The 26733-nt window shown below is 35.0% G+C and overlaps 1 protein-coding gene across 3 annotated transcripts in view; it reads right to left on the reverse strand.

Annotated features, from left to right (window-relative positions):
- TBC1D8 (TBC1 domain family member 8) overlaps nucleotides 1–26733 on the reverse strand; it is a 112453-nt gene that overhangs the window by 36071 nt on the left and 49649 nt on the right. For all 3 annotated transcript variants that reach the window (XM_074213812.1, XM_074213811.1, XM_074213810.1), the window contains 2 exons: nucleotides 8560–8678; nucleotides 4717–4945 (listed from right to left, as the gene is read on the reverse strand). In XM_074213812.1, the coding sequence (XP_074069913.1) occupies nucleotides 4717–4945; nucleotides 8560–8678 (348 nt within the window). The remainder of the gene's footprint in view (nucleotides 1–4716; nucleotides 4946–8559; nucleotides 8679–26733) is intronic.

Raw genomic sequence — 26733 nt, forward strand, 5'->3', positions numbered from 1 at the left:
TTAGAATAATGAGAAGATGGTTCAGTTTTAGGTCTTCCAGTATCATAGGAACAAAGCAGTAGATTTCTGAACAGAAACTGTTGGCAAGGGTTATTATCTCTTTGAAAACAAAATAAATGACCAAATGAGTTATTTTATTTCCATTATTTATAATAAAAAGTTTACCTATTTTTAGGCTTTTAAGAGTTTAAGACAGAAAGAATGAACTCTGCAGAATGTTAGGAACTTGTAGGGACTTTAGTTTCCTCTAGTTCAACCCTCTCAGATTAGGAAACTAAGTCTCAAAGTAATAAATGACTAATCCAGTGTTCAATAGCTACTCAGATACAAAGAATGATCTTAGACTTAGATTATTAGTCTCCACTGTAGTTATCTACTATATATGGAGAGAGAGAGAGAGAGATTTAATGACATGTAGATAAATATGTGTGTGTGTGTGTGTATATATATATATATATATACATATATATATATATATATATATATATATATAAAATATAAATACAGACATGAATACATAAGCAGGCAGCTAGGTGGCAGTGGATATAGTGCTGGGCTTAGAGTCAGAAAGGTTACTCTTTCTAAGTACAAATCTGGCTTCAGAAACTTAACGGACTCTGGCTAAGTCACTTAACCCTTTTGGCCTCAGTTTCCTAATCTATAAAATAAGCTGGAGAAGGAAATGGCAAACCACTCCCCAGTATTTCTGCTAAGAAAACCCCAAATAGAGTAACAAGGAGTTGGACACAACTGAAAAACAACTAACCTATGTCCGAACATCAAAAATTAAATAAGATGTGACACATATATAAAATATTCAATTCACGAACTCAATTCAAGACTAACCAAGATTTAGGAAAGGAACAGGAAAAGGAAGGCAAGTTCAGTACAAACAAGGATATAAAAATGGAGAAAAATTAAAAATACTATATACCAGACTCTTTCCTTTTGCTGAAATTAATCAGGTAAGGTCATTTCTGGAACAATGGGAAATAAGAATCAGGACCAGTTACTGCTTAAATGGAATTATACCTTGTAAACAGAATTAGGCATCTGGTTCTATAATTTTTAAATTATGTAATAAATTTACAGTAGCATATGCATCATCATCTATATCCATTGGACAGCATGATGTAATGGATTTAGTGTAAGATATCCTATGTTTAAGCTGTACTTCAATCACTTAAAAAGCTATTGAACCTTGGAAAATAACCATCTCTCCAAGTCAATTCTTTCATCTGTAAAACAAGGATAATGTCAACAAATAATAAAAACACTTTTTTAGCATTTTAAGGTTTGCAAATTATTGTTATGTAGGTTATCTAGTTTGATCATCACATCAACCCTATGACACAGGCACTATTTTGCACTTATTTTACAGACTGAGAGGGATTTAAAGACTTGCCTAGGGACACATACAGCTAAGTACACATCTGGGAGATTTTGAACTGGTCTTCTTGACTACAAGTGCAACACTCTTACACACTGTATCAACTACCTACTTAATAGCAAACTGTCCTACTTCCCTCACAAGGTTATAGGCTCACAAATGAGCCTAGAAAGGTATTTTAAAGGCAATATATAACCTTTAAGTACTGCATAAGTAGTATTTTTTTTTATCTTTCATTTATTCCTCAATAAAAAGTCTAAATAAAATTGAAATTTAAGAACTAATGGATTTTAATTCCTATTATATCCTCATTAAAATTAAGCCTTAGTTTGGCATATCCTTATGCCTAATCATGCTTGATTACAAGATCAAGAGCATTTTAATAATTGTCCAATTTGTTTACATGTTCAGAGGATTCAATTTCAATAGGGAAGTATTTCAAGTAATTTAGGATTATATATATATTACAGTGGAAGGAACCTTAGAGGCATTTAGTTCTCCATTTATATTTGAAGTAAATTGAGACCCACAGAAATTTTATGTGCCCAGGGTCATTCAGGTAATAAGTGACAGACTCAAATTCAGGTCCTGGGTCTCCTTCACTGTTTTTTTCACTGTACTACAACTGTTTTAGAGAGGCTTTGGAGAAGAGAAAATCAAGAGCTAAGTTGAATGACTGTTTACATTTATTTTCTATTTTAATACTTTTGGTGGTATGCAAACAATATTTTCATTTACAAGGCCAAACCATATATTTATTTCTTCAATGTCATTGTATAACGATATGTTAAGTTCTAGGAAGAAGGTTAGCGCACCTTATCTTTATATATATATATATATATATATATGTAACAACAAAAATAGGTAAATTTGTATAACGATATGTTAAGTTCTAGGAAGGTTAGCGCACCTTATCTTTATATATATGTAACAATGAAGATAGGTAAATATGTGTTTGCCTTATTATATTAATTATTCTTTAATTAAAGAAAATGCAATATTTTTGCAAAATGCAAATAATAAATTGAAATAAAAATTGAAAATAAATTTTAAAAGTTTAGTCAACATTGATTAAAGTCAAATAAAGCAATGAAAACCAAGGATTGACAACTCTATGCAAGGTACTGTGATAAATGCTGCAGTTGTATACAAAAGGGTTTTTAAAAAATAGCTTGGGCCCTCAAAGAACTTGGAATGAGGACAATAGTCAGAATTTATGTTTGTATGAATCATCTTAGTTAATCCTTATAATCCAATTGGTTTATCATCCCACAATACATGACATTACTTAGGAACACTTAGAAAAACAACTTATCAGAAAATATAGAATGATATAATATAGACACAAACAATAAACAAAAGGAAACTGACAGAATAAGGAAGTAAGCATTCTAGAGTATGGCAATGCTATACATAATGGGGGGGGGGGGGACAGTGAGCTTATAGTCAAAAGACTCAAGTCCTAATTCTGGCTGTAAGTAAATCACTTTCTGGGCCATAGTTATCTTATCTGTAAAATGAAAGAATTGGACTAGGCAAGCTCTATGCTCTATTCTGGCTCTATATCCTATGAACCTCTTATGAGAGGATTATTAAAGGGGTCTTCTGAGAAAGGTTCAAAAGGAAAAGAGAGATATGGACTGGCAGAAAAGAAGGGAGAAAATAGTTGCAATAAAAACACTATTAAAGAGAAACTGAGTTTCTGTATTAAAGAGAAACAAAGTTCTAAGTATGATAAATTTATTAGCAAAGCTAATAATCACCAATAAATGGAATCTAAGGCTCCTCAATAGCCAAGAATTCATTTCCTAGAGCAGCTCTTTTATAGTATTAAAAAGCAAAAGTAGTGCCAAGATTATGTAACAACCACCACAAAAACAGACTATGATACAAATTACAAGCAGAACTGAGTTAGAATATGGGCTATGATTGGTCTGACTCAAAGAGGAGATGTCCATAACCCTAGGTAACTGGACAAATAAAGCCTCTGCAAAGTTCCATGGCCAAGCAAAGTTCATGGATTAGAATCTCTATAGCTAGACATCAGTCCACAATAATAGGGAAGTTAAACTCTAACAAATTTTACTAATAGCAATTAATTTGGATATATCTATCAAGATCTATACAATCAAATCTGAATTTTATTTATAAGTGATGATTCTGATTGGATACAATTCTCATCAAATAATTATCAATTATGAATTTTCCAATTTCACTGAACATTCTAAATGACAGTAGTGACATGATGGTGAGACTAATAAAAGGATAAAAGCAGATTAGCTTTGTCAAGAATAGTGAGGCACAAATAAGGAATAATAAGAAATAAGCTTGGTAAAATGGGAGGAATGAAGGCGAAGAAGGTAACCGACTTCTGAAAAGTATATACCTACACACTAACCTGTCTTTCCCCCAAATAGATCAACTTTGAAAATTTAATTATTTCAAACAACATTGAGTTCCATTTGCATAATTTCCACCTTTTGAATTTTTACCATCTGAAAGTGCATAGTGACCACAGAAGAGGCTTTAAGGAAGAATGACCAGAAATGAAATATACAATTGATATCATCCATTCTTTGTTATGAAGGCAAAACCTTTATGTTTAATAGGATCTAGTTTCTTTTGAATTTGAATAATTTCTTTTATGGAGGAAAATTCCTTGCCAGTAATTCTTCCAAAGAACAAGGTTGGATTTGATATTGGGAATTTTGTAAACATTTGCTTGGAGATAATGAGTGAAAAGTCCTGGATAAACAGAATTCATTTTATTTATTCTAATATCAGTTCCAATATTCCCCCCTCCCCAAGCAATATTGTTGTCAATATGATGCTTCCAAATAAATTATTTTGAATAGCAAAAATAACACCAAATTCCCTTGAATCAAGACCTAAATGAGGGACATCTAGGTAGCTCAGTAGATGCAGTACTGGCCCTAGAGTCAAGAGGACCTGAGTTCAAATCTGACCTCAGACATTTAATAATTACCTAGGTATGTGACCTTGGACAAGTCACTTAACCCCACTGCCTTTCAGAAACCAAAAAAATATATAAATAAATATAAAGTATCTATATAATTGATTTAGCAGTTAATCATATACTGCTTTGTGATATCCTCTTTTGATTTGAACTATTAAATAATAGTACAATATTTAAATAAAGTCTAAATCTTAGATTTTTAACTAGACTATAAGTTTCCAGAAGGCAGACATTGAGATGATTTATTCATCATTGTATCCACTATAGAAGAACCTTCTCAGAATAGACATTAAATTAATACTGACTGACATAATTTGTGATTACTTATAATTCATGATTCTTCACTTACGTTCCTTGCCCAGGAAGAAAGAATAAAAGCAGAGGTGGTTAATGCTCAGATAAAGCCAGCCCTGCCGAGGGACCCGGCCCTTCCAACAACAGCAAGAATAATAGATTATCAACTTCTCAGCTTCTGGAAAATTAAATCTGGCTTCAAATTTCACCAGTGCCTCTCGAAACTTCTCAGGCTCTTCCTCTTGTTCTGCTAATTTACTGCTAGTCTCTTCTGCAATCAGGGCCTGTTGGGAACAAAAAAGATACTTTTTTTTAATTTAGAAAAGAAAAGAGGAGGTGAGTTGTATTGCTGGGAGCTAATTAAGTACAAATTACTTAATTTAGGAGACAAAAAGTACAAATATATATATATACATTTTAAGTAAAATTCCTTAAGTGCCACATTTAAAAGGTTTTAAAATGCTAATGTATTTACAAGGTCTCAAGATTTATAACACCCTGATAAAATTTAATTCCCACTTTGCAATTAGGCAAAAAAAAAAAATCATTAATTTGCTTAAGAATCCCAAGAATAATCACAAATACCATCTAGATTTAATAAGTCACAGCCAGGCCTTTTAAAATTTTTTATTTCAAGTTTCTGAATTCAAATTGATGTCATAAGGAAACAAACCCAGAGAAAGGAAGTCAATTGCTCAAGATCATAAAACCAAGAAAAGAACTGAAAAAATTTGTGACTGCTTAAGAACTTGAACTGAGGACTCTTGCTTACCAGTTCAGTATTCCTTTCAGTATGCCACAAAACCTTCCTGGAAACTAAGATATATCTTTTCAATGAAAAACTTGAGCAAAAATCTCTTTCTTTACAAAATTAAAACAACTCAGGTTCCTTTTAAAAGACTTTAAAAATACATCTTTAAGAAGGGAACTAGTGGGGCAGCTAGGTGGTGCAGTGGATAGAGCACTGGCCCTGGAGTCAGGAGTACCTGAGTTCAAATCCAACCTCACACACTTAATAATTACCTAGCTGTATGGCCATGGGCAAGCCACTTAACCCCATTTGCCTTGCAAAAAAAAAAAAAGGTAACTAGAAATAATATTGCCCCCAAAAAGGAAGAAAAGAGGGTGAATTTAAAATGCATCAAAGATAATAAAGTTCAGGAAGAGCCATAAACTAGCAAGACTGACTTGAAAATATTATATTAAATTTATGATACACTTTTTAAAAAAGCTAAACATAATTTGTGATTTCATATATAATCTTCTATCCTACATTAATTTTTTTTGGCAAATTTTCATTAAATTTCAGAATAGAATGCTGGCACTAGGGCTTAGAAGAACTGAATTTCAATCCTATTTTGTCTGATTGGAGAAATCACTTAATTTACCTCAATTTCATCTTCCTTATCTGTAAAAATGGGGACAAAATATTAGCACCTGTTTCATAGGGTTGTGAGGATCAGAAGAGAGAATATATATATATACACCCACATATATATATACACACACACACATATATAGTACTTTGCAAAATTTAAAAGTACTATAGAAATGTTAGCTATCATTATTACTTTTACTAAGAAATTATATGAAATTAATGTGCATCTCTCTTAGGAATCAAGAAGCAAGGCAATGATTATGATAGCCCAATGAGATAGAGTGGCATGAAAAGAAATGACAAAACTGTAGAAGGAATCTATGGAACTATATGTATAACAACTCACATTTATATGGTGTTCTGCAGAGTACTTTGTGTAGTTATGTCCTTATTTAATCCCTACAACAATGGAGGGAGGGAGGCAGCAGAAGTAATAACCCCATTTTACAAATGGGGAAACTACCTACATGATTCAGATATACAGACAGTAATAGAGAAGCAGACTTAGTATATGAACTCCTAGTCTGGCACTTAAATAGTTGGGACCCAGGAATCCTTCAGAGGAAGGGAGTTTTATTTTGTTTTCTTTTTAAAGCTTTTAAGGCATTTGGAAGTTCAGGATGTGAATAGGAAATACTTCATTCCCTAGGACTTCTGGCAGAAGAAACAATAGGAGAACAACATTGCTGTTCTCTTTTCATATGATGCAGTTCAGCAATTGTAGCCAATAGCTTTAGATTGGGTAAAGCCCTTCACTTTCTATCCTCTAGCTAAAAAATACTATAGAATCAGCAGATTTCTCAAAGTCTTTAATCTAAAAGCTTTTCATTTCAGTCTTCCCAAGAGTGTTTCAACTGTAAACGATTTGATCTTTTTTTCAACTAAAAATAAGGGACTTAAAAAAAGGAATAAAAAAGTATAATACTGACTGTTAGATGGCACAGAGGGTAAAGTGTTGAGCCTGGAGCTGGGAAGATCTGAGTTCAAATCCCCTTGGACAATTACTAGCAGTGTAATTTTGGGCTAAACACTTAAGCTCTGTTTCTCTAAGTTTCCTTAACTATAAATTGGGGATAATTATATCACCCACCTTCAGGGCTATTTATGAGACTCAAATAAGATAATATTTGTAAAGCACTAAACACTCAGTAGCTGACTCACAGGTAACTCTTAAGGAGATGACTTACCAAAACATAAAAAATGTATAAAAGATGTATTTCCAAAAATGAAGCTTAAAGAAGTACCTAATGAAAAGATGGCAGAATGGGGGAGGGGGGAAAATTGCAATGCAAGTCAAGTCAGGGCTGAGGTGCCAATGGTATCAGCTTCTGTTGCTGGTCTCTATCAACAGCTCCATTCTAGGTCCCTGTTATTTTAACTAGACCTAGCCCAGCTAACACACAACATTCTTGAAGAGAAAATATTTTTGAACTATCATAGACTTAGAACTTACCCTAGAAGTCATCTAATCCATTCCCCTACTTTACAGAGGAATACACTGCCCCAGAGAGATTTAAGTGGCTTGCCTAAACTTACAGTTAGGACAGGACAGTCAGAATTTGAACCTAGATCCTCTGATTCCAAAGCTATTACTTATTCCACTGTACCCCACTACTCTGTTGACACCCATATGGTGGTCACTTTGACTCAGTTGTCACTCTAACTAAACCAATGGCTGGCTGTTAATCTTTTTTGAGTCAGGGATCCCTTTGGCAGTCTAATGAAACCTATGGAATGAAAATATCAAACAATGTTAGAAGTTAGTGAAAAAAGATACTGAATTCCCCATCTATCCACTGTGCCACCTAGCCGCCCCGACATAATGATATTTTGAAACCATTGAAGAGAAGTAATATATCACCCACCCCAATCATACGTCTAATAGATAAAATGCTACATGAAATGTATTAAATATATATGAATAAAAACAGTTTAAGGAAACTAGAGTTTTCTCAAGGTACCACAAAATCAAGGCTGAGAATTAATTTTTCTATCAAAGAAAAAAAATCAAAGTCAGGTCATTTACATGTAAACAAGGTAGAGTTTAGATTGATGCATGGAAATGTTTAATGGGATAGGATAGTAATAAGTATTAGAAAAACTCAATGTTTTTCTTTTCCCAAAAACCTGTAATGCAGTGAATCCAAAATTTAGATTGGCAAAATATCCAAGACACCTACAGTTCCATCACTAGATGAGTTTAAGACAGTGAGTGATCACTTGTCAGGGTTATTATCAAGGGGATTCTTAAATGAGAGAAAGTGGATTGGATATCCTCTAAGGTCTCTTTCAACCCAAATACCCTATGATTCTCTTTCAATAGAGACAGAGAAGGATCATGAAACTCTATCTCTGACCCAAGTTGGATTCATATCAATGTGATTGAATGAATTCATTTATTTTAGAAACATGTATTTATGAGTATGTGGGTGTATGAAATAGAATTTTTAGAAGGCAGAAGTATGGATCATGAAATCAAAAAAGGAACCATGCAAGTAAAATAAAGAAAGGGAAACCTACCTTTATTTTCCCCTTAACAAAACTAGCAATATCTTCTTTATTATCAAATACAGATAATGTATGCAACAGGTTTTGTTCTAACCACTCCCAATGCTGATTAATCTCCTCTAAAGTTGCACCTAGAATAAGAAATAAGATGTAAATAATAATAATAATAACCTCATATAAAGATGAAACATGTTTTTAAATACTGTGGAGCAGCCCATGATTTCCACTGCTTCTAGGTATACTTAAAAGTCACAAGATCATGGAATTGAACCAATACCTGCACAAGAATACTCCTTGCATCTCAAACAAGTAATCATCCTGCATTCAGGGAAAGTTTTTCAAAGATAAGACAATATAACACTTTAAGGGGCATCCCATTCTACTTTGGGACAGTTTTCATTTTTTAAAAAATTTCCTTGCACCAGGGCAGCTAGGTGGCGCAATGAATAGAGCATTGGCCCTGGAGTCAGGAGTACCTGAGTTCAAACCTGGCCTCAAACACTTAATAATTACCTAGCTGTGTGGCCTTGGGCAAGCCACTTAACCCCATTGCCTTGCAAAAAAAAAAAAATTTCCTTACTCCAAGTCCAAATTTTCTAAAGAATAAGACTGACCATGCTCAGTGACCTCCAATGTATCACCATTTCCTCAAAGATTCTATTTAAAGTCCCTCATAGCCTGTTCTTCTTTCTCTATTTCCAGTCTTCTTAGACTTTAAAGCTCTCACCCCTCTCCATTTACTATATAATCTATAAATCTTGCTCTCCCTTGAACACTGCACTCCAGTTCCCAACTGTGTGACTGCATTGACTGTCCACCATGCCTAGACTGTTCTGCCCTGGTTTCTTCAAGATTTAACTCAAAACTCACTTTCTGCATGAGGCCTTTCCCAATTTGCTTTGCTGCTAGTGCCCTACCTTGTGAGATTACAACACTTCATTTGCTACACACACACACACACACACACACACACACACACACACACACAAACACGCTGGCTTAGAGGATAAACGCTGGGCTTAGAATCATGAAAACTCATCTTCTTGAATTCAAATCTGGTCTCAAACTCTTAACTATCTGTGTGACCTTGGACAAATCACTTAACCTTATTTGCCTTACTTTCTCATCTGTAAAATGGGAGAAGGAAATGGCAAACCATTCCAGAATCTGTGCCAAACCTGCCCCCCCCCCCCGCCCAAAACAGATTCATGAAGAGTTGGACAGGAAGCTAAATGTGAAGATGTATTGGCTCTCCCCCACCGTCCAACTCAAAAACAAAAAACAAACAAACAAAAAACAGTGGCTCCAAATTACTTCAAGGATCAAATATAAATTCCTTTGTCATTTAAAATCCTTTACAACCTGTCCTTTCCTACCTTTTCAACCATCTTATACTTTACTCCAAGCAATACATAATCCAGTGGTATTGGTCTTCTTAATTCCTGCATATGATATTCCATTCTCCAGATGCTGTGCTTTTTCTTTCTTTTCTTTCTTTTTTTTATTTTAGTTAATTGGGTTAAGTGACTTGCCCAAGGTCACATAGATAGATCATTATTAAGTTTCTGAGGCCCCATTTGAACTCAGGTCCTTCTGACTCTAGACCCACTGTGCCATCTAGCTTCCCCAATACTATCACACTTAATCTTTAACGCCTTCCCTTTGAGATCACCCTCAATTCATCATATATATGTATATGTATATATACATATACATATGTGTGTAGAAACATAAACACACACATATATACATACACACACATAATATAAATACACAATAATAAATCCTAGCAGACTAATTGATTGATCTCTGCCTCCTGGCTTCTACAGCAAATTTCATGATTCTATTCAAATGTTACCTTCCGAAATCCTTTCTTTGTTTCTTCCTTTTTTCTCCCCTGCTCCATGCAAACCTCTGAGATTACCTTCTATTTACACTGTATCTGTCTTTTTGTTCAATTTTTGCATATTCTCTCCCCCCCCACCTCCTCACTCCCTGGAAAGTGAAGTTCTAGAGGACAGGTATCACATTTTTGCCTTACTTTACATCTCTAGTGCTTGGCATACAGTAAGCACTAAATAAATACTAATTGACTGATAAAGCTCTCACATTTCATAGGAAAATGTCCAAGAATTGGGTGATGATAGTTGTTTCACCAAACACATTTGAAAACAAAATTAATAATTTAAACATTATTATAGCAACACACCCTTTTTAAAAGGAAAACAAGTTTAGTATTTTTAGTTTTTTAAATTGGGTTCTAAGTAATCTCAAAGTAAGCATAACTTGAAATTTGGAGGTAATGAGTGCTCCCAGGGCAACTGGCAAGGGAAACTGGGCAACCTATATTAGGCTATAAAGATCAGATTTTCCTGGTAGAGAATTAGAGAATATAGTAACATTTCAAAGATACTTTAGTGGGCCAAAGAACAACCCCCCTCCCCCCTACAAAAAATATTTTTGAGTAGAACCTAACCAAAAAAATTCATCTGGTTATTCTAGACCAGAAGCAAAAAGGTACAGTGGTACAGTTTTCACAGGTTTTGTACCCAGAGTCATTGAATTTTGCAAAAAGACATGTTTTGCTATGTCATTTGCAATTTGTCTCTACCCAAAGTATAAATCTGGACTTTTTTAATTCTTACATAGTGTCCCGACATTTTTTAAAGTTGCTTTTAAAAATATGTAACAGGGGGGCGGCTAGGTGGCGTATTGGATAAAGCACCGGCCTTGGAGTCAGGAGTACCTGGGTTCAAATCCGGTCTCAGACAGTTAATAATTACCTAGCTGTGTGGCCTTGGGCAAGCCACTTAACCCCATTTGCCTTGCAAAAAAAAAAAAATAAATAAAATAATATGTAGCAGGAAATTCTTTATGAATCATCATGATATTAGTTTATAACAGCTAATGTATTGTCAGAAAAACCTGGGTTTATGTCTGATATACCCTGGCTGTGTGACACTGTACACAATGCTCTAGACAACTCTAAATTGCAGAGAAGGTATTGACCTTCATTAGAAGAAGGATTTTACTCATACAGGAGCTGCTAATACTAATGGAATCAAAGATCTACTTCCTATCAATATCCCATAAAATGATTTAAAACTTCCTTTGGATTACTGCCTGTTATTGGTATGTACACATATAGACATATACATACAAATATATTTCAGTGTAGCTAGCTGCAACAGTGGATAGAATGTCAGATCTCAAGTCCTCTTGAGATCAAATCTGACCTCAAACACTTACTAGCTCTGTGACCCTGGACAAGTCACTTAACCCTATTTGCCTCAGTTTCCTCATCCTCTAAAATTATAGCATAGGAATTCTGAGAACAGGGAAATATTATGATCTTTTTGTGTTGGGAATAGGTCACATCCTTAGGGCAGAACATGCATGGGTCAGGCATTGAGTCACTGCTTGGGGACCACCCCTATGGCATGTGCAATGGAAAACCACACCTAAACCAGGTATTAGATCACCCCCTAAACTTGCTCTACCTACCACCAATATGGTCCCAGCTCCATGACTTGACTACCCTCTTTGCCATTCTCTGTCTCTTTTTGCTTAACTTTATTACCTTCTTAGAAATTCTAGTTGTTTCTCCAAAGGACCTAATTTGTGAATTTTTGTAGTTACATGTGAAACTTTTTTTCAACTTGAAAATTAAAGTCTAAGCCTTTCTTACCTTCCCGAGTCAGCAGTGCTGATTCTTCACCCAAAGAACCACCCAAAGTCACCTCAAATACCCTGGCTACAAAATCAGCTGGAGAAGAAATGGAATGCACTTCTTTGACAAGAAAATCCCACATGGGGTCATGAAGTTTGGACATGACTAAACAATAAAAACTACTTGAATAAGGGAAACAATACAACTTTCTACAATATTCTGAATGTCTGCTGCATACAATTTTAAATACTGAATTTTAAACTACAAAATTAGCTCCAACAAAAGGTTGTCCTACTCTCCACTAAAATCAATTTTCTTCTCTTCTTACTTAGCATTTATATAGCTTTCTGTTTGGGAAGCACTTTATAGTCATTGATCAATTGTTTTTTTCCTTCTCAGGTCTAAGAACTGGGCGATCTCAAGTTCTTTTGCTTAAATGATGATTTTTAAATCTTGTCTTTTGCTTCAGCAGATATAAGGAAGACCAGGCAAGAAACTGCAAGGGGACTAAGTATCTAATAATGTGTACAATTCACTGTTAGGTGTTGTTCCTCCTTCCTTCTCAAGGAGAACAAATAACAACAGGAATGTGTTGTCTTGATTTGCAAGTGAATTGGATTTAAGTGAGGGAGGACTCTACAAAGTCACTAGACTCATTCTTTCTTCTAGAGCCACTTAGGTCCAATGAATGGCAAGACATAACTCATAATGACTGAAGTTGGCTCGAGATGCAGCAGAAACCCTGATCTTTTAAAACCATGTTAGGTACTGGGAATGCAAAGACAAAACTAAATGATTTATTACTATTTCCATATTTTTAGCTTCAGTATCAACTATTTATTAGCCATTTTGGCTCAGTCCCTTTCAGGTCCAAAATCATCCTCTTTGTCAAAGAAAACAAGGAATATAAAAAATTAACTCCATCTTCTTTCCACTCAATTATCATAATTCCATTTACTATCAGAACTATCTCTTTCTTATGTTTGTTTCCTTCAGTATAGTCTTTAAAAACACCCCCTTCTCTTCCCTCACAAGTCTTCAACTCATTCTGAGTTAGTGCTCAGCTTCCTTTTTATAGAACTGTCATACCTATGTATTCACCCTTCATTATTTGCTTTCCTACCATCTTTATTCTTGATGTTTCTATTCATATCTTTTTAAAATGTGTTTGTGAATTCATCAGTCTTTTCCCCCCTCTTTTAAATTAAGTTATTTCTCCTTGTGTTTTCAGAAATTCATTCTTAAGACCTTCCAGTCCTTGACTTCCCCTAACGGGTTCTCCTTTCTCTAAATCTTTTAGAATCTTCTCTGTTAGAGGACAGCTAGGTGGCACAATGGATAGGGGAGCAGCCCTGGAGTCAGAAGTACCCAAGTTCAAATCCAGTCTCAAACACTTAATAATTGCCTAGCTGTGTGACCTTGGGTAAATCACTGAACCCCATTGCCTTACAAAAAAAAAACCCTTAAAAAAAATAATCTGTTCTGTTAAATGCCCAGCTTTCCACTCCAAATTCCTGAAAGTTTTAAGTGGAGCAGCCAACAGACCATTTTTAAGTGACTTCATTATTTCAGGCACTCTGCTAAGAGCTTGAGATACAAAAAAATAAAAAAGGCAAAAGACAGTCCTTGCACCTATGGAGCTCAAAATCAAGTGAAGGAGACTACAGTCAAAGAAATATGTTCAAAAAAATTATATATATATGTATATATATATATATATATATATATATATATATATATATATATACACACACACTTCCCTGGCTTCTTTTAAATCCCAACCAAAATCCCATCTTCTAAAGGAAACCTTTACATATATATAGCTTGGAAAAGGTTTCCTTTAGAAGATGGGATTTTGGTTGGGATTTAAAAGAAGCCAGGGAAGTTAGGAGGTAGTAATGAGGAGAGAGAATATTTCACATATGGGTGACAATCAGAGAAAATGCCTGGAACTGAGAGATAGAGCAAGAAAGCAAGTGTCACTGGATCAAAGCAGACCGAAAAAGTAATGGGGGCTAAATTGTAAATGTCTGTGAATGCCAAAGAATTTTGTATTTGATCCTAGAGGACACATTTATAGGTTGTAGGGAATGATAAACTATAGGCATGGAGAGACTGAAAATGAGGGATAAGAGAGAAGACAACCTGTTAGAAGATGAATGGGATAGCATGAGCATATAGAGGGGTTAGCCTTGGCAGGAGTAATCATGTGAGACGGGTAAAGAGTGGCTGAGGGCACCTGAGTGATAAGAGATAAGAAAGTGGGAGGAGAGATGTGATCTCAATTTTTTTCTATAAAATCTGAAACAAGGTTGTCAACTGAGAGGGGAGGGTCACAGGGAAGTTTGAGGAAATATGAAAAGGTTTGGAAGAACTGCTATGGAGAATAGAATAATGAACTGATAAAGCAGATAGAATAGGATTCCCTAGCATCAGTAAAGGTCCAGTTGAAATTGTGTAACAAATTGTATTGAACCCAGTCAAAATGGTTGTATAATTTTCTTCATCTTCATTCAGCATCACATGTGAGTGAGCAAGGCAGCAAATGGTGGAAATGATTCAGGGCTAAGGCTTAGGGTGTAATCAATGAAATGATCTGGGGGCTAGGAACTCAAGAGGAATATAGTATAGTGCTACATTGGTTCTCCAAGGGGTCAAAATGAGGAAAAGAGGGAAAAAATGTATAGGGGAGATTCCTGAAAGAGAATTGAGGAATCATGAGATTAGAGGTCATGGTGTGGATGAAAAGTAGGATTTGATTAGGGAAAGCTAAGGAAGAAGTGAAAGGTCATGAGATTATGGTGAGATAAGAGGATCTAGGAATTCTTTAACATGGACATTTGAGGGTGATTTGTGGGTGATAGCAAAATCAAAGATATGACCATCTTTAATGTGGCTATATAGCATGGAGGAATAGGTCTTGGGAAGTGAGTAGGTTGACGGTTAGGTTGTTTGAAGGAAGATTAATATGTGCATTGAAGACTCCTAGGATGAGGAATAGTTACTTCTCTTTAAAAGTTCCATCATTTCTCCTATTTCCTAAGAATTTTACATTTATACATATATATTAATTTTTATTTCTTAAATTAGAATCTCTAGTTTACTTTGTTACTTATATTTAAACACCATATCTGAATGCATAAGTTTTATTGCTGGCTCCTTTCTTGGATTCTGTGCACTTCACATGTCCTTGCATCTCTAATATTACTTTTCTTCCTTCACTGTAGTTATTCTGTGGAATACATATCTATCTATCTATCTATCTATCTATCTATCTATCTATCTATCTATCTATCTATCTATCTATCATCTGCAAAGGCAACACTTTCCCTCTTCTCCTCTTTTTACTTTAAAGCCCTTCTTATTAGATTGGCAATAATCCAAGCTGATATATTCTTACCAATTCCTGCTGGATAGACTCCACCCCTGGCCAGGAACTTGCAATTCCTATACTGTATTTCAAAGTATGTTTTAGAAAACCAAATCCTATTTTTAGATATCACCTTCTGAACCAGCTGCTCATTTCCTCCAAATCTCTCTCTCTCTCTCCTTAAGGGTTTGCCTTTGGTTGGCCTCAGGAATAAAAAAAACACCCTTGTGCCCCTGAGGTTTTCAGTTTCTTACTCAAAATCTCATAATCTTTAGCAATGTTTTCTTGATTCCTTCTGGCAATCTTATTTGCATGTATAGCAATCACCTGTCAAATCATGGGAAGTTTCCTTGTAATTCATCACAGTATTGAATTCATCATAGTAAATTGAATTCATCATAGTACCGAATTCATCATGGTAAAGCCTCTCAAAGTCATCAGCTTCTTCAGTAAGTAGGTGATAGAACTAGTACTTATTTAGCACAACTATGTGCTAACCATTGAACTAAGTGTTTAGAAATATTATCTCATTTGATCCTCACAATAACCCTGTGAAGACATGCTGTTACAATTTCCATTTTTATAGTTGAAAAAGAAAAACCTAAGGTAAGTGAAGGTAAAGTGACTAGCCCAGGATCACAATAGCTAGAAAATGAGGTCAATTTTGAATTTAGGTTTTCTTTATTCCAGGCTCAGTGTTCTATTCACTGTACCACCCAGTTGCCTTATTAAGACCTCCTGTCACCAACCAACATTACTCATCTCTTCTTACCACATAATCTTCCATGTAACAGCCTATAAGCCCACAACAATACTTCTTTGAAGTTAAAGTTTTTTTTTCCTCATGAGCATCCAGCTTCCTCCTCTTTAGAAAATGCCTCAAATTCATTCCTAACTTCAAGTATTTAGTGCTTTTCTACCTTCTTTTTTCCAAGGGACTTTTTTTTTTTAGCTTTCAACTTTCAGACATAAGTTACATTTTCATTCTTAATGATTAGATACTTTTTCTTCTGCTTCCATATTGAAGCCTCCTCCTCTTTTTAAAGGAAAACTTCATTTTGCTTCACTCAACCCGGGAAAATGGAGAAGATGGCATTTAGGTTGAATTCAAGAGAAAGGCAGAGGTGAAGAATGTATGACAACCTATAACAAGGCATAGGGACAAGGGTTAGAATGTTATGTATTCAAGAAGCAAGAAGCACAGTTTGACTGCAAGGCAGAGGTTGTGAAAAGGAATGGTTTATAATAAACTTGAAAAGATAGATCCAATCAGATTGTAAAGGTCTTCAAATCACAAATGAATTTATCTGATTCTAGAGGTAAGAGGGAGCCCATGGAGATTTCTGAGTAGGGAAGTAACTTGTTCTTTAGTACCTCAGGATTTGAGCGAAGAATGGTTTGGAGAGGGGAGAGATTTAAAACAGATTAGAAAAAATGACATAGTATTAGAGTAACTTGTTAGGGAGAAAGGAGACAGATGAAAAATAAGTTGTGAAAGAAGAATTGACAAGATTTAGATAGTGACTGGTTGTGAATGAAGTAGACTGAAGAGTCAAAGATGACTCAAAGGTGGTGACTTTTGGGAACTAGAAAGATGGTAATGCCCAAGGTAGAAATAGTAAAATTAGGAAGAGGATGAGTGGATTTGGAAGGGGAAAGATCAAGAGTTCTGTTTTGAACATGGTGAGTATGAGATGCTTGAGGGTCATTCAGTTCAAAATATCCAATAGGTGATTTGAGATGGAGGACTGGACTTTAGGAGAGAAAGTAGGGTGGAATATATGGATCTGGAAATCTTCTGCATAGAGATAAGTGAATTCATGGGAATAGATGAAATGACTAAGAGAGTATAGGGAAAAGAGGATCTTTGAGTATACTCAGTGTTAGGGGCAGGACATATATCCCCCAAAAGGAAATACCTAAGTGCAAAGGCAGGTAGGTGGGGCAATGGGGTCAAAAAGACTCATCTTCCTGAGTTCAAATCTAGTCTCAGATACTTCTGTGAGGAATATGTGCATGTTTGGGTTCCACAAGAAGGTGAAGAGAGGATTTTTCATTAACATTACAAAGACTAAGGTCTGCCTATATTGTAGCCAATGGGCAAGGTACTGAGTTAAAGACTTAGATTCCATCTGATCAAAAACTGATGAGATTGCCCCACCTGTTTTTATGTTAATCTAGTCCTAACCTTTGCTGCATGCTCAAGGAGATAGCTGTTCTTGCTCATTAGAATAATGAACAGGGCAGGGGAAATGTATGGGAACCAATGTATCTATTAAGATTGTGACCCCAGCCTATGATTGGCATGAGGTGACAGGAACAAGATCTTTCAAAGTGCATAAAAGACCTTACATTTTAGGATTTCTCCACCCCTCTCTCCCACCTTGAGAGGTGTACCATTTTGTTAAGATACTAAATATTCACAAATCATTTATAACAATAGAAATCTAGGGCTCTTTCCCCTTAAATTCTCTTTTTATTTCCATTCCTCCTTTTGATAAAAACAATAAAAGCAATTTAATTTTTTCTGTTCTTCCTTTAATTGACTGTTCAAAACTTTCTAAATGGATTTTTAAGGCTTAAATTCTATTACTGAAATAGGATGTGAAATAACTAAGATGGCTCTATAGTTTTCAACACAGGCAAAACTAAAACCAAAAGTTATGTAAAAAGTCTTTAGATTAGAACTCATTGGAAATTCAATTAGCAAAATTTTAATTTTTTATATCATCTTTTGGATTGTAGAGACTTCCCATATTGCAAAAATCCCTAGTTAAGCACTACTAAGCATCAGATTCTCAGAACAAAGACTATAGTCAATTTATGAACCTTCTCCAAAAGTTGGAACAGAAGATGGTATCTAAAAGGCTAGAATAAATATCACCCAATAATTAAATATTAGAGGCTACCTTGATCAGTTATTCAGTCTTGACAAATTGGTTATGAAATTTTCTATTTTAAGTTGTTGGAGGACCATTAGAAAATATAGTGTGTAGTAGGACATTATACTCTGAAATTCACATATGTTCCCTGGAGGTATTTCAGGAATGAAATGAGTGAAATATCCCTGTCTAAATTCCTAGCTTTAACAGGAACATAAGTCACATAGAGTTGTATTCCTAGATTAAATAGAAACTGCTTTCCTCTACCAATAGAACAAATTATGTGTTTTCTCTTAGCAACCAAAATGCCTAAATGTATCATGAAACTGCCAGCAGATTCAAAAAGTCAGACTGTTTAAAATTACAAAGCAGGTAATCAAAAGTCAAGCTTTTCAATCTAATACTGTGCAAATACTAGGTCTAAAAGCAACAGGGGGCCATCTGAAAAGAAGCATTATTTAAGATACCAACATTATTAAAGTACACTTCAGAACCAATGAACCATATGTAAGCTTAACCTTACATAGAATAATTTAAGAATGAGCAATGGTCAACCATATAAAACTAGGGAGAAAAAGTGTTGAAGTGAACCTCAGGAGTATATATCAAGGTACTAATTTTCAGAATTAACACCTAAATTCTAAAACCAAAGTAAGCTTTCCAAGGTCACAGTGAATTTCAGCAACACACTAATGCCACATTTATCTATAGATTTTCACCCCTTGTGCATTTCTAAAGTGCACATATTGTGAGAAGAAAATAAATAAAAATGTTTACCCACATAATCCCCACATTTCAGACAATTTATTGAGTACCTATTAGATGTGTCTTGCTTTCAACTTAGAAAAGACTAAATCTTTTTATAAGCAGAATCTACTTTGTTCTTGTCAACACAAAGGGCTAAATAATTTTTGAATAAGCTTTATTGATGCCTTTTGTTTTTACATCATAGTCACTGACAGATACTTCTCCTTCCAGCCCATCATTAAGCACTCCTTTGTGACAAAGAGGGAAAAAAGACAAGTAAAAAACATATAAGCAACACAATGATCTCATCTGATCATTTTAGACAACCTTCTATATTCATTAATAACAACAATAAGTTAACATTTACGTACAGCTTATTATGCACCAGCACTGTGCTAAAGATTTTACAATTATTCATTTCATTTGATCTGAGGAAAACAGAGGTTAAGTGACTTGCCCTGGGTCACAGGACTAGAAGACAGGACTAGCCTGGATTTGAACTGACTTTTGGTCTGATGCTCTCTCCACTGTATCATCTAGCTACCATTGTTCTCTATGTCTCCGTTAAAAAAGGAGAATGAATTGAATCAAGGCTCACTCCTTTAATCCCTCTTCAGATGCTTTTTTTTCCCCTTCCTTATCCTTTTCTCTTCTGCCTCAATTGGGTCATTATAGCCTGAATGCACTTCCAACTTTATGGAAAAATGGGAAGTGAGGTGGAACTATAATGGTGAATTAATAGGTGGCTTATCTGTAAAACAACCAACTTGAAAGGCTAAGAAAGCCTAGCTGTAAATACTATTATTTAATTATTTATATCAATTTCCCATTGTCCCCTCAAAGACACACAGTCATCTCTAGTCTCTTTTTTTTTTCTAAATGGCATTTTTCAAGAATTTGAGGAACCAGTTCCTCAAGAAATGAGGTAAATTTCTGGAGAGGTGAAGCATGTACCCTTTTCTTTAGAGGGCCTATTCATGGAGGAAACTTGGTCCCAAAGGGAGTGACTGCAGCAATGCAGTAAACAACTCAAATAAGAGTGAAGAACCTATCTGAAAACCAAAAGTGGCTCTAGAGCCAAGATTACCAGCCCTTTCTTTGCAGCACTTTAGGATGCCTCTAGTCACCTCAAGGATGTTGTGAAATCTATTTAAAAACAAAATCCATTTAAACATAAAAAAAAAATTAGCACGTCATACATAGCACTTCTAGGAGATTTTCAAATATAATAAAAGTTAAAAAAAATCCAAATAGAGAAAATTACTCTTCTAAGATTTCTAAGTTACTCTCTGCCAAGTGTGTAAAGGAAATACAAAGCTATTCTAGCTGTAAGGGAAATAGGAGGTCATTCTACCCCCTGGAAGCTTTCAATGGCAAACCTAGTATATTCAATGTGATTGGAAAAAGTACTATTTGGTTTAAGGGACTGACCACTGCAAAGAGCTCTTTCTAATGATACATCAATCAACTGGTCTTGGCAAAGCTGACACTATTGTCATGAAGTCCCAGTGGATTATTTTGTTTGAATTCATCTGTATAAAAAATATAAGTATGTACAAAGGAACAATTCAACTTTTGAGTTTTGTGTAAAAGTGCTGGGGGCGGGGGGGGGGGGGGGGGGGGGGGTAGTGGCTAGGTGAGGCAGTGGATAGAGCACCGGCCCTGGAGTCAGAAGTATCTGGATTTAAATCTGCCCTCAGACACTTAATAATTACCTAGCTGAGTGGCCTTGGCCAAGCCATTTAACCCCATTGCCTTGCAAAAAACAAACCCTAAAAAGTACTAGGGGGTTTAATCCAAAAATATCATGGGATTTCTCTTCTGGTATGTCCCATATTACTTTACTAGTCATTTACTTCAAGAGATGTTCTATTTTTTCAAAGAAATCTTACTTAGTGCTCAATGGATAAATATTATGGTCTGAATTCAGTCTATACTGAGGCCAAATCATTAAAAAAAGGGTGACACTGGATTACTTTTTGCTAGAGCCATGTCATTATAAACTCTGGAAATTACACAGAACCTAGACAAGACAGGAATTCTGTATTAGTAGAAAGGATAAGAGTCTGAGGAAGTAACCTTTTACAATCTAACAATGGAAAAAGAAGAAAAGTATTTCCAAACAGTTTTCAACCCACAGGATTTAATCTACACAGTCTCATTTCAAGGGCTATTTTCCTAGTTCTTTTTTCCACTAGGAAGATGGCACTGGAACAAAGATCCATAATTTAGTCATATGTAAGTTAGAATTGTGAGACTGTGAGGATGAAAAAAGGCACTTTCATATTAATAGGCCAAGAAATTCTATTCCACCTTATAGTCATCTGAAATACAGAAATCTTTGAGGGAAAACTGAAAAAAAAAATTGGTTTGAAGCTTTCAGATCAATCTCATTGTTGCCTAATGCATTCAACCAATTAATAACACTTCCTACTCAGCACTAACACAGACAACTAAGTGAAAATTATAGCTCTGTAATGGTCACTGCCAGGAAGACATATACTCTTAGACAGACCCAGAATTTCAGGGAACTAGTCTGAAAATTCTCCACACTTGGGAGACTTGGTTGAAATCCATTTTAAAGTCATGTGACCCAATTTCAAAGTATAAGCAAGTAGGTTAAAACAAGCAGACTTTTAAATCCCTGATAATCTTCTTCCTTCTCTTCCTATCCAATCCAAACATTCTCTTAAAAAAAAAGGCACAACAAACCTCATTAAAAAAAAATCTAGTCATAATCTAACACTTTAAGTATTTAGTCACAAGTTCTTATACACATTCTCAAAGAGTGAAAAGATTTGCTCAAATCCAGTATTTGTGACCTTTAGGGAGAAAAAAAGAGATTTATTTTGTTTTTTAGTTTTTGCAAGGCAATGGGGCTAAGTGATTTGCCCAAAGTCACACAGCTAGGTAATTAATTACTAAGTATCTGAGGCTGGATTTGAACTCAGGTACTCCTGACTCCAGGGCCAGTGCTCTATCCACTTTGTCACCTAGATGGCCAATATTTACTTTCATTAAAGGTTTAAAGTTTTTTGAGTTGTTCTTGCTACTTGCTCACTTTTTATTTCAAGAAAAATGAAATTCATTTATTTGGATCTTTATTTTAAGAAAGACTATGGCAAACCAGATAGGGTGTTAGATGAAATAAAAATTTCCTGGGTCCAAATCATGCCTCAGACACTAGGATCTTAAAGAAGACATTTAGTCGCTCTGATTCATTTTCTCATCTGTAAAATAGGGATTTTGAAAGAGGTCAAAATATATATGTGTATATGAAAATAATGCTTTACAAATCTTAAAGCAGAATATCTATGATAGTGATAATGGGCTTCCAGCAGAGCCTAGCAAGATAGAATTTTATAACCAAAAAACTTCTAAAATTGGAGTTGGAAAAGACCTAGGTTTAAATCCTGCCTCTGATTTTTACTAATTGTTGGAACAAAAGCAAATTACTTAATGTCTTCAAATTTTAATTTCCTCATCATGGTGTAGTGGATAGAGAAATAGGCCTGAAATCAGATGAAACATCTTCCTGAGTTCAAATCCAAGCCTCAGAAACTTACTCAGATACAGACTAGCTATGTGACCCTGAGCAAGGCCTTTAGCCCTGTTTGCTTCAGTTTCCTTCTCTATAAAATGAGCAAAAGGCAATGGCAAACCAATTGGTTTCAGACAGTGATAGATGCCTCACTCAGTTAATGTATGAAGTCATGTATGTAAACCTACCTCTGCAAACTGAAGTGTTATCTTTAGATAACTTTATATCACCTATTATTATTATTGATTTTACTGTCAGTCCTAAGCAATTCATACATTTAACTGAACTTCAATTGTAAAAAATTATAGGATCACAGAATTACAGAGTTGAAAAGGACCTGGGATTTTGGAAAGGCAGAATTATGCTATACAAAAAGTTTTGCAATTGAAGCCAGAGGACCTGGATTAAAATCTTACCAAGCCTGCTGCTTACTCCTGTGCAATCCTGGGCAAGTATTTAACATCTTTTGCCCTCAATTTCCTCACATATAAAATAGGACAAATGGGCTCATGATACCTAAGATCCCTTCAATCTCAAAATCTATGATACCATGATCTATCCAACATTCTCTTTTTATAGATTAGAAAAGTGAGGTGAAGAGATGTTGAGTAACTTCCTCAAAGTCATGAAGGTAGTAGAGTTGCTTAGTTTTGAATCCAAATATGCTACTGATATTATCCAAAAACCATGTGATTTTTATCAGTTAAAAAGGTCATAAAAGATGAGGCATTCCTTTCTGTTTTGCCATTGCCTAAGGATTATAGGACTTTTTCTTCTGACTTATAGCTGAAACCTCCCATATGCCTTATCTCCCTCATTAGAAGAGGGTTCCTTGAGAACAGAAACTGCCTTACCTTTCTATTTATAGCTCCAGCATTTAGCACAGGGCTTTGCACAAAGTATACAGTAAGTGCTTAATAATGTTTTATTCATTTATTTACTACTAACCTCCAATGTAACCAAACCCCCTCATTTTACAAAGTATGGAATTGAAGTTCTGCAAGGTTGTGACTTTCCCCTGATGCTTACATTCAACTCATATGACTACCATAATTAATGCTTCTGATAAATTTGGCTTGGTTCTGCCTTTACTCCACCCAAATATTTTCAGGGGATGCACTGCCTACCAAGTAAAGTTCAAACTCCTTTCTTTACTTGACATTCAAAGGTTTCTAAATTGGTCTCCACCCTTTTCTCCTTCCCAGATCATTTCTCTCCATATCAGGAATTATTAACTTTTTCAAGTGTTATATGAATCCTTTCACAATCTGGAAAATCCTATTGAACCCTTTCTCAGAATGTCTTGCAGTTCAGTCATTTAAGTCACATCTAACTTTTCATGACTCCATTTGGGATTTTCTTGGCAAAGATACTGAAGTGATTTATCATTTCCTTCTCCAGTCCATTTTACAAATGAGGGAATTAAGGCAAACAAGGTTAAGTGACTTGCCAAGGGTCATATCGCTAGTAAGGATCTGAGGCCAGATCTGACTCCAGACCTGACACTCAACTGTGCCACCTGACACTCAACTGTGCCACCTAAATATCCCACAATATCTTTAAATGCATAAAATAAAATACACATGATTGTGTCTCCCATTAGATTGTTAGCTCCTAGAGGGCAGAGACTATTTTTTTGCCTTTCTTTGTACCTCCAATACTTAGCACACAGTGGTTACCCAAGGAACCCATTTACACTGAAATGTAGTTGTGATAATTTTTTTAAAAAAGAAGTACACAGACCACTGTTCTTAAGGACCTCCCTACTCTACATATTAGTCTATACACAAAGTATCTTACTTTCTGCCCCTGCCAACATCCCCTTAACTCTTGAACCTCTGTTTCCTTGTCTATACATTTTCTATGATTAGGATATCTCCCTTTTGACTCATCTTCTATTGCATTCCACCTAGTCACCTTTTTTAAAAGTCCAACATGAATGCCATATGTTCTGCAAAGGATACCCCAATCCTCCGAGGCAGATGTCTCACTTCATATCGCACTTGGTTTGTAAAATGATTTTTGTTTTTTGGACTGATCTATGATTTCATTGATTTCACTTCCCCACTAATGCAGATCAGTACTTTCCCAGCAACTGATTTGTGCTGAACCAACTGAAAATTTCTGATCAGAAAAGTAAAATAATCATAATAAAACATTTAGGAAGACTACTTGGGCAATAGTGTAAATCAGCAGCAACATTCTCTAGTACAGCAGAACCAAATTAAAATGTAATGAAGAATTAGTTAATAAAAGAAATAATACAATGTTAATAGACAATGTTAATGTGGTTTCCTAAGACAACATGTGGCCCACAGGGATAGTTACGTACAGTGGACCTCCATTTCTATTTGAGTTTGGTGCTACATATCAATCTTAGAATTTTTATTTGAGTTTGATACTACTGACATCAATTATAGAAAGGATAGCCTGAAGACAGGAAGACCAGTTAGGAGGTTATTAAAGTTGTCTAGGCAAGAAGAGAGAGAATGGAAAAGGAAAGGGGCAGGTACAAGAAAGATTATGGAACAAGAAAACTACAAAATTAGGTGACTGAAAGAACGGATGGGAAAGGGAAAAGTCAAAGATACCAGTTTGGGAAATTCAGAGGATGTTATTATTATTATTACCTACAAATAAAGTTATGAGAGATATGCCAAATACTTTGCAAAAATCTAGATATACTATAGGTTTACTTAGATAGTACAGTGGTTGGAGTTATGAAGACCTGAGTTCAAATATAGCATCAGAAACTTAGTACTTGGGTGATCCTGAACAAGTCACCTTACCCTGTTTGCCACAGTTTTCTCAGTGGTAAAATGAATTGGAGAAGGAAATGACAAACCACTCTAGTACCATCACCAAGAAAACTCTAAAGAATTGAACAACAAAAGTTATACTATGTCCACAGAATTTTTTGATCTATCAGTCCAAAAATCATATTAAAGAAGAACCTATAAAGCTCAGGAAAATTTTCTAAGAATTAAAGCTATACAAAAGAAGAATGTTGCTACTTCAAGAAGTCACAGGGTTCACCTTCCTTGGAGATCTTCAAGTAAAGGCCAAATGATCACTTTTCAAATATGAAATATGTTCTGGTGGAGATTCCTTTTCAGGTCACAATTGAACTACCTAGACTCTTAAGTTCTTTCCAAGTTTAAATTTTATGATTTTTGCTGTTTGTGTCTCCTGTGGTTTGGTATGGTTCAGCAGGTAGAAGTGCCTCAATGGGATCAAGTTAAGTTTTTTAAAAAGTCTTTCAAGTTGTTCTGGATTTACATCCAAACTCTGCTACTCTCTCATCACATGACCATGAAACCAATTACCTAACCTGCCTGAGCATCAATTTCTCAATCTGCAAAGTGGAATTATTACCTGCTACCCATCTTGCATTACCTCTCTTGAAGGGTTATTATGAAGATTAAATTAAGTTGATGTTTGTTTTTTGTGTCAATGCCCATATGCCATTTTCTTCCCACTACTTTTCCTATATTTGGGCTTATATAGTGCCTTAATCTTGTGATATATATATATAATTTCATACTCATAACATAATACAGAGATGATTATCTCTATTTTATAGAAGAAATTAAAGTAAAGCTCATAGAGCCTAAATGACTTATCTAAGATTGAACAACGTTGACCATGATGTTTTCTAATGTCCCTTCCAGCTTCCAGCTATGCCAAAAAGAAAGTTAAGAAAAGAGAGAAAATTATCTTAAGGAAAAGAGAAAATTATCTTTTTGTTAAGTTTAAAATGGACTATTTTAAGACGGAAGATTTATAATTTTTTTTCTTTTGGCTAGGCAATGGGGTTAAGTGACTTGTATCACACAGCTAGGTAAATATTAAGAGTCTGAGGCCTCATTTGAACTCAGGTCCTCCTGACTCCACAACTGGTGCTCTATCTACTGTGCCACCTAACTGCCCAAATTATAATTTTTTTATAAAGAATTTTGAGAAATGCTTATGGGAG

The sequence above is a fragment of the Macrotis lagotis genome, chromosome 1, assembly GCF_037893015.1.
Source record: "Macrotis lagotis isolate mMagLag1 chromosome 1, bilby.v1.9.chrom.fasta, whole genome shotgun sequence".
Lineage (NCBI taxonomy): Eukaryota > Metazoa > Chordata > Mammalia > Peramelemorphia > Peramelidae > Macrotis > Macrotis lagotis.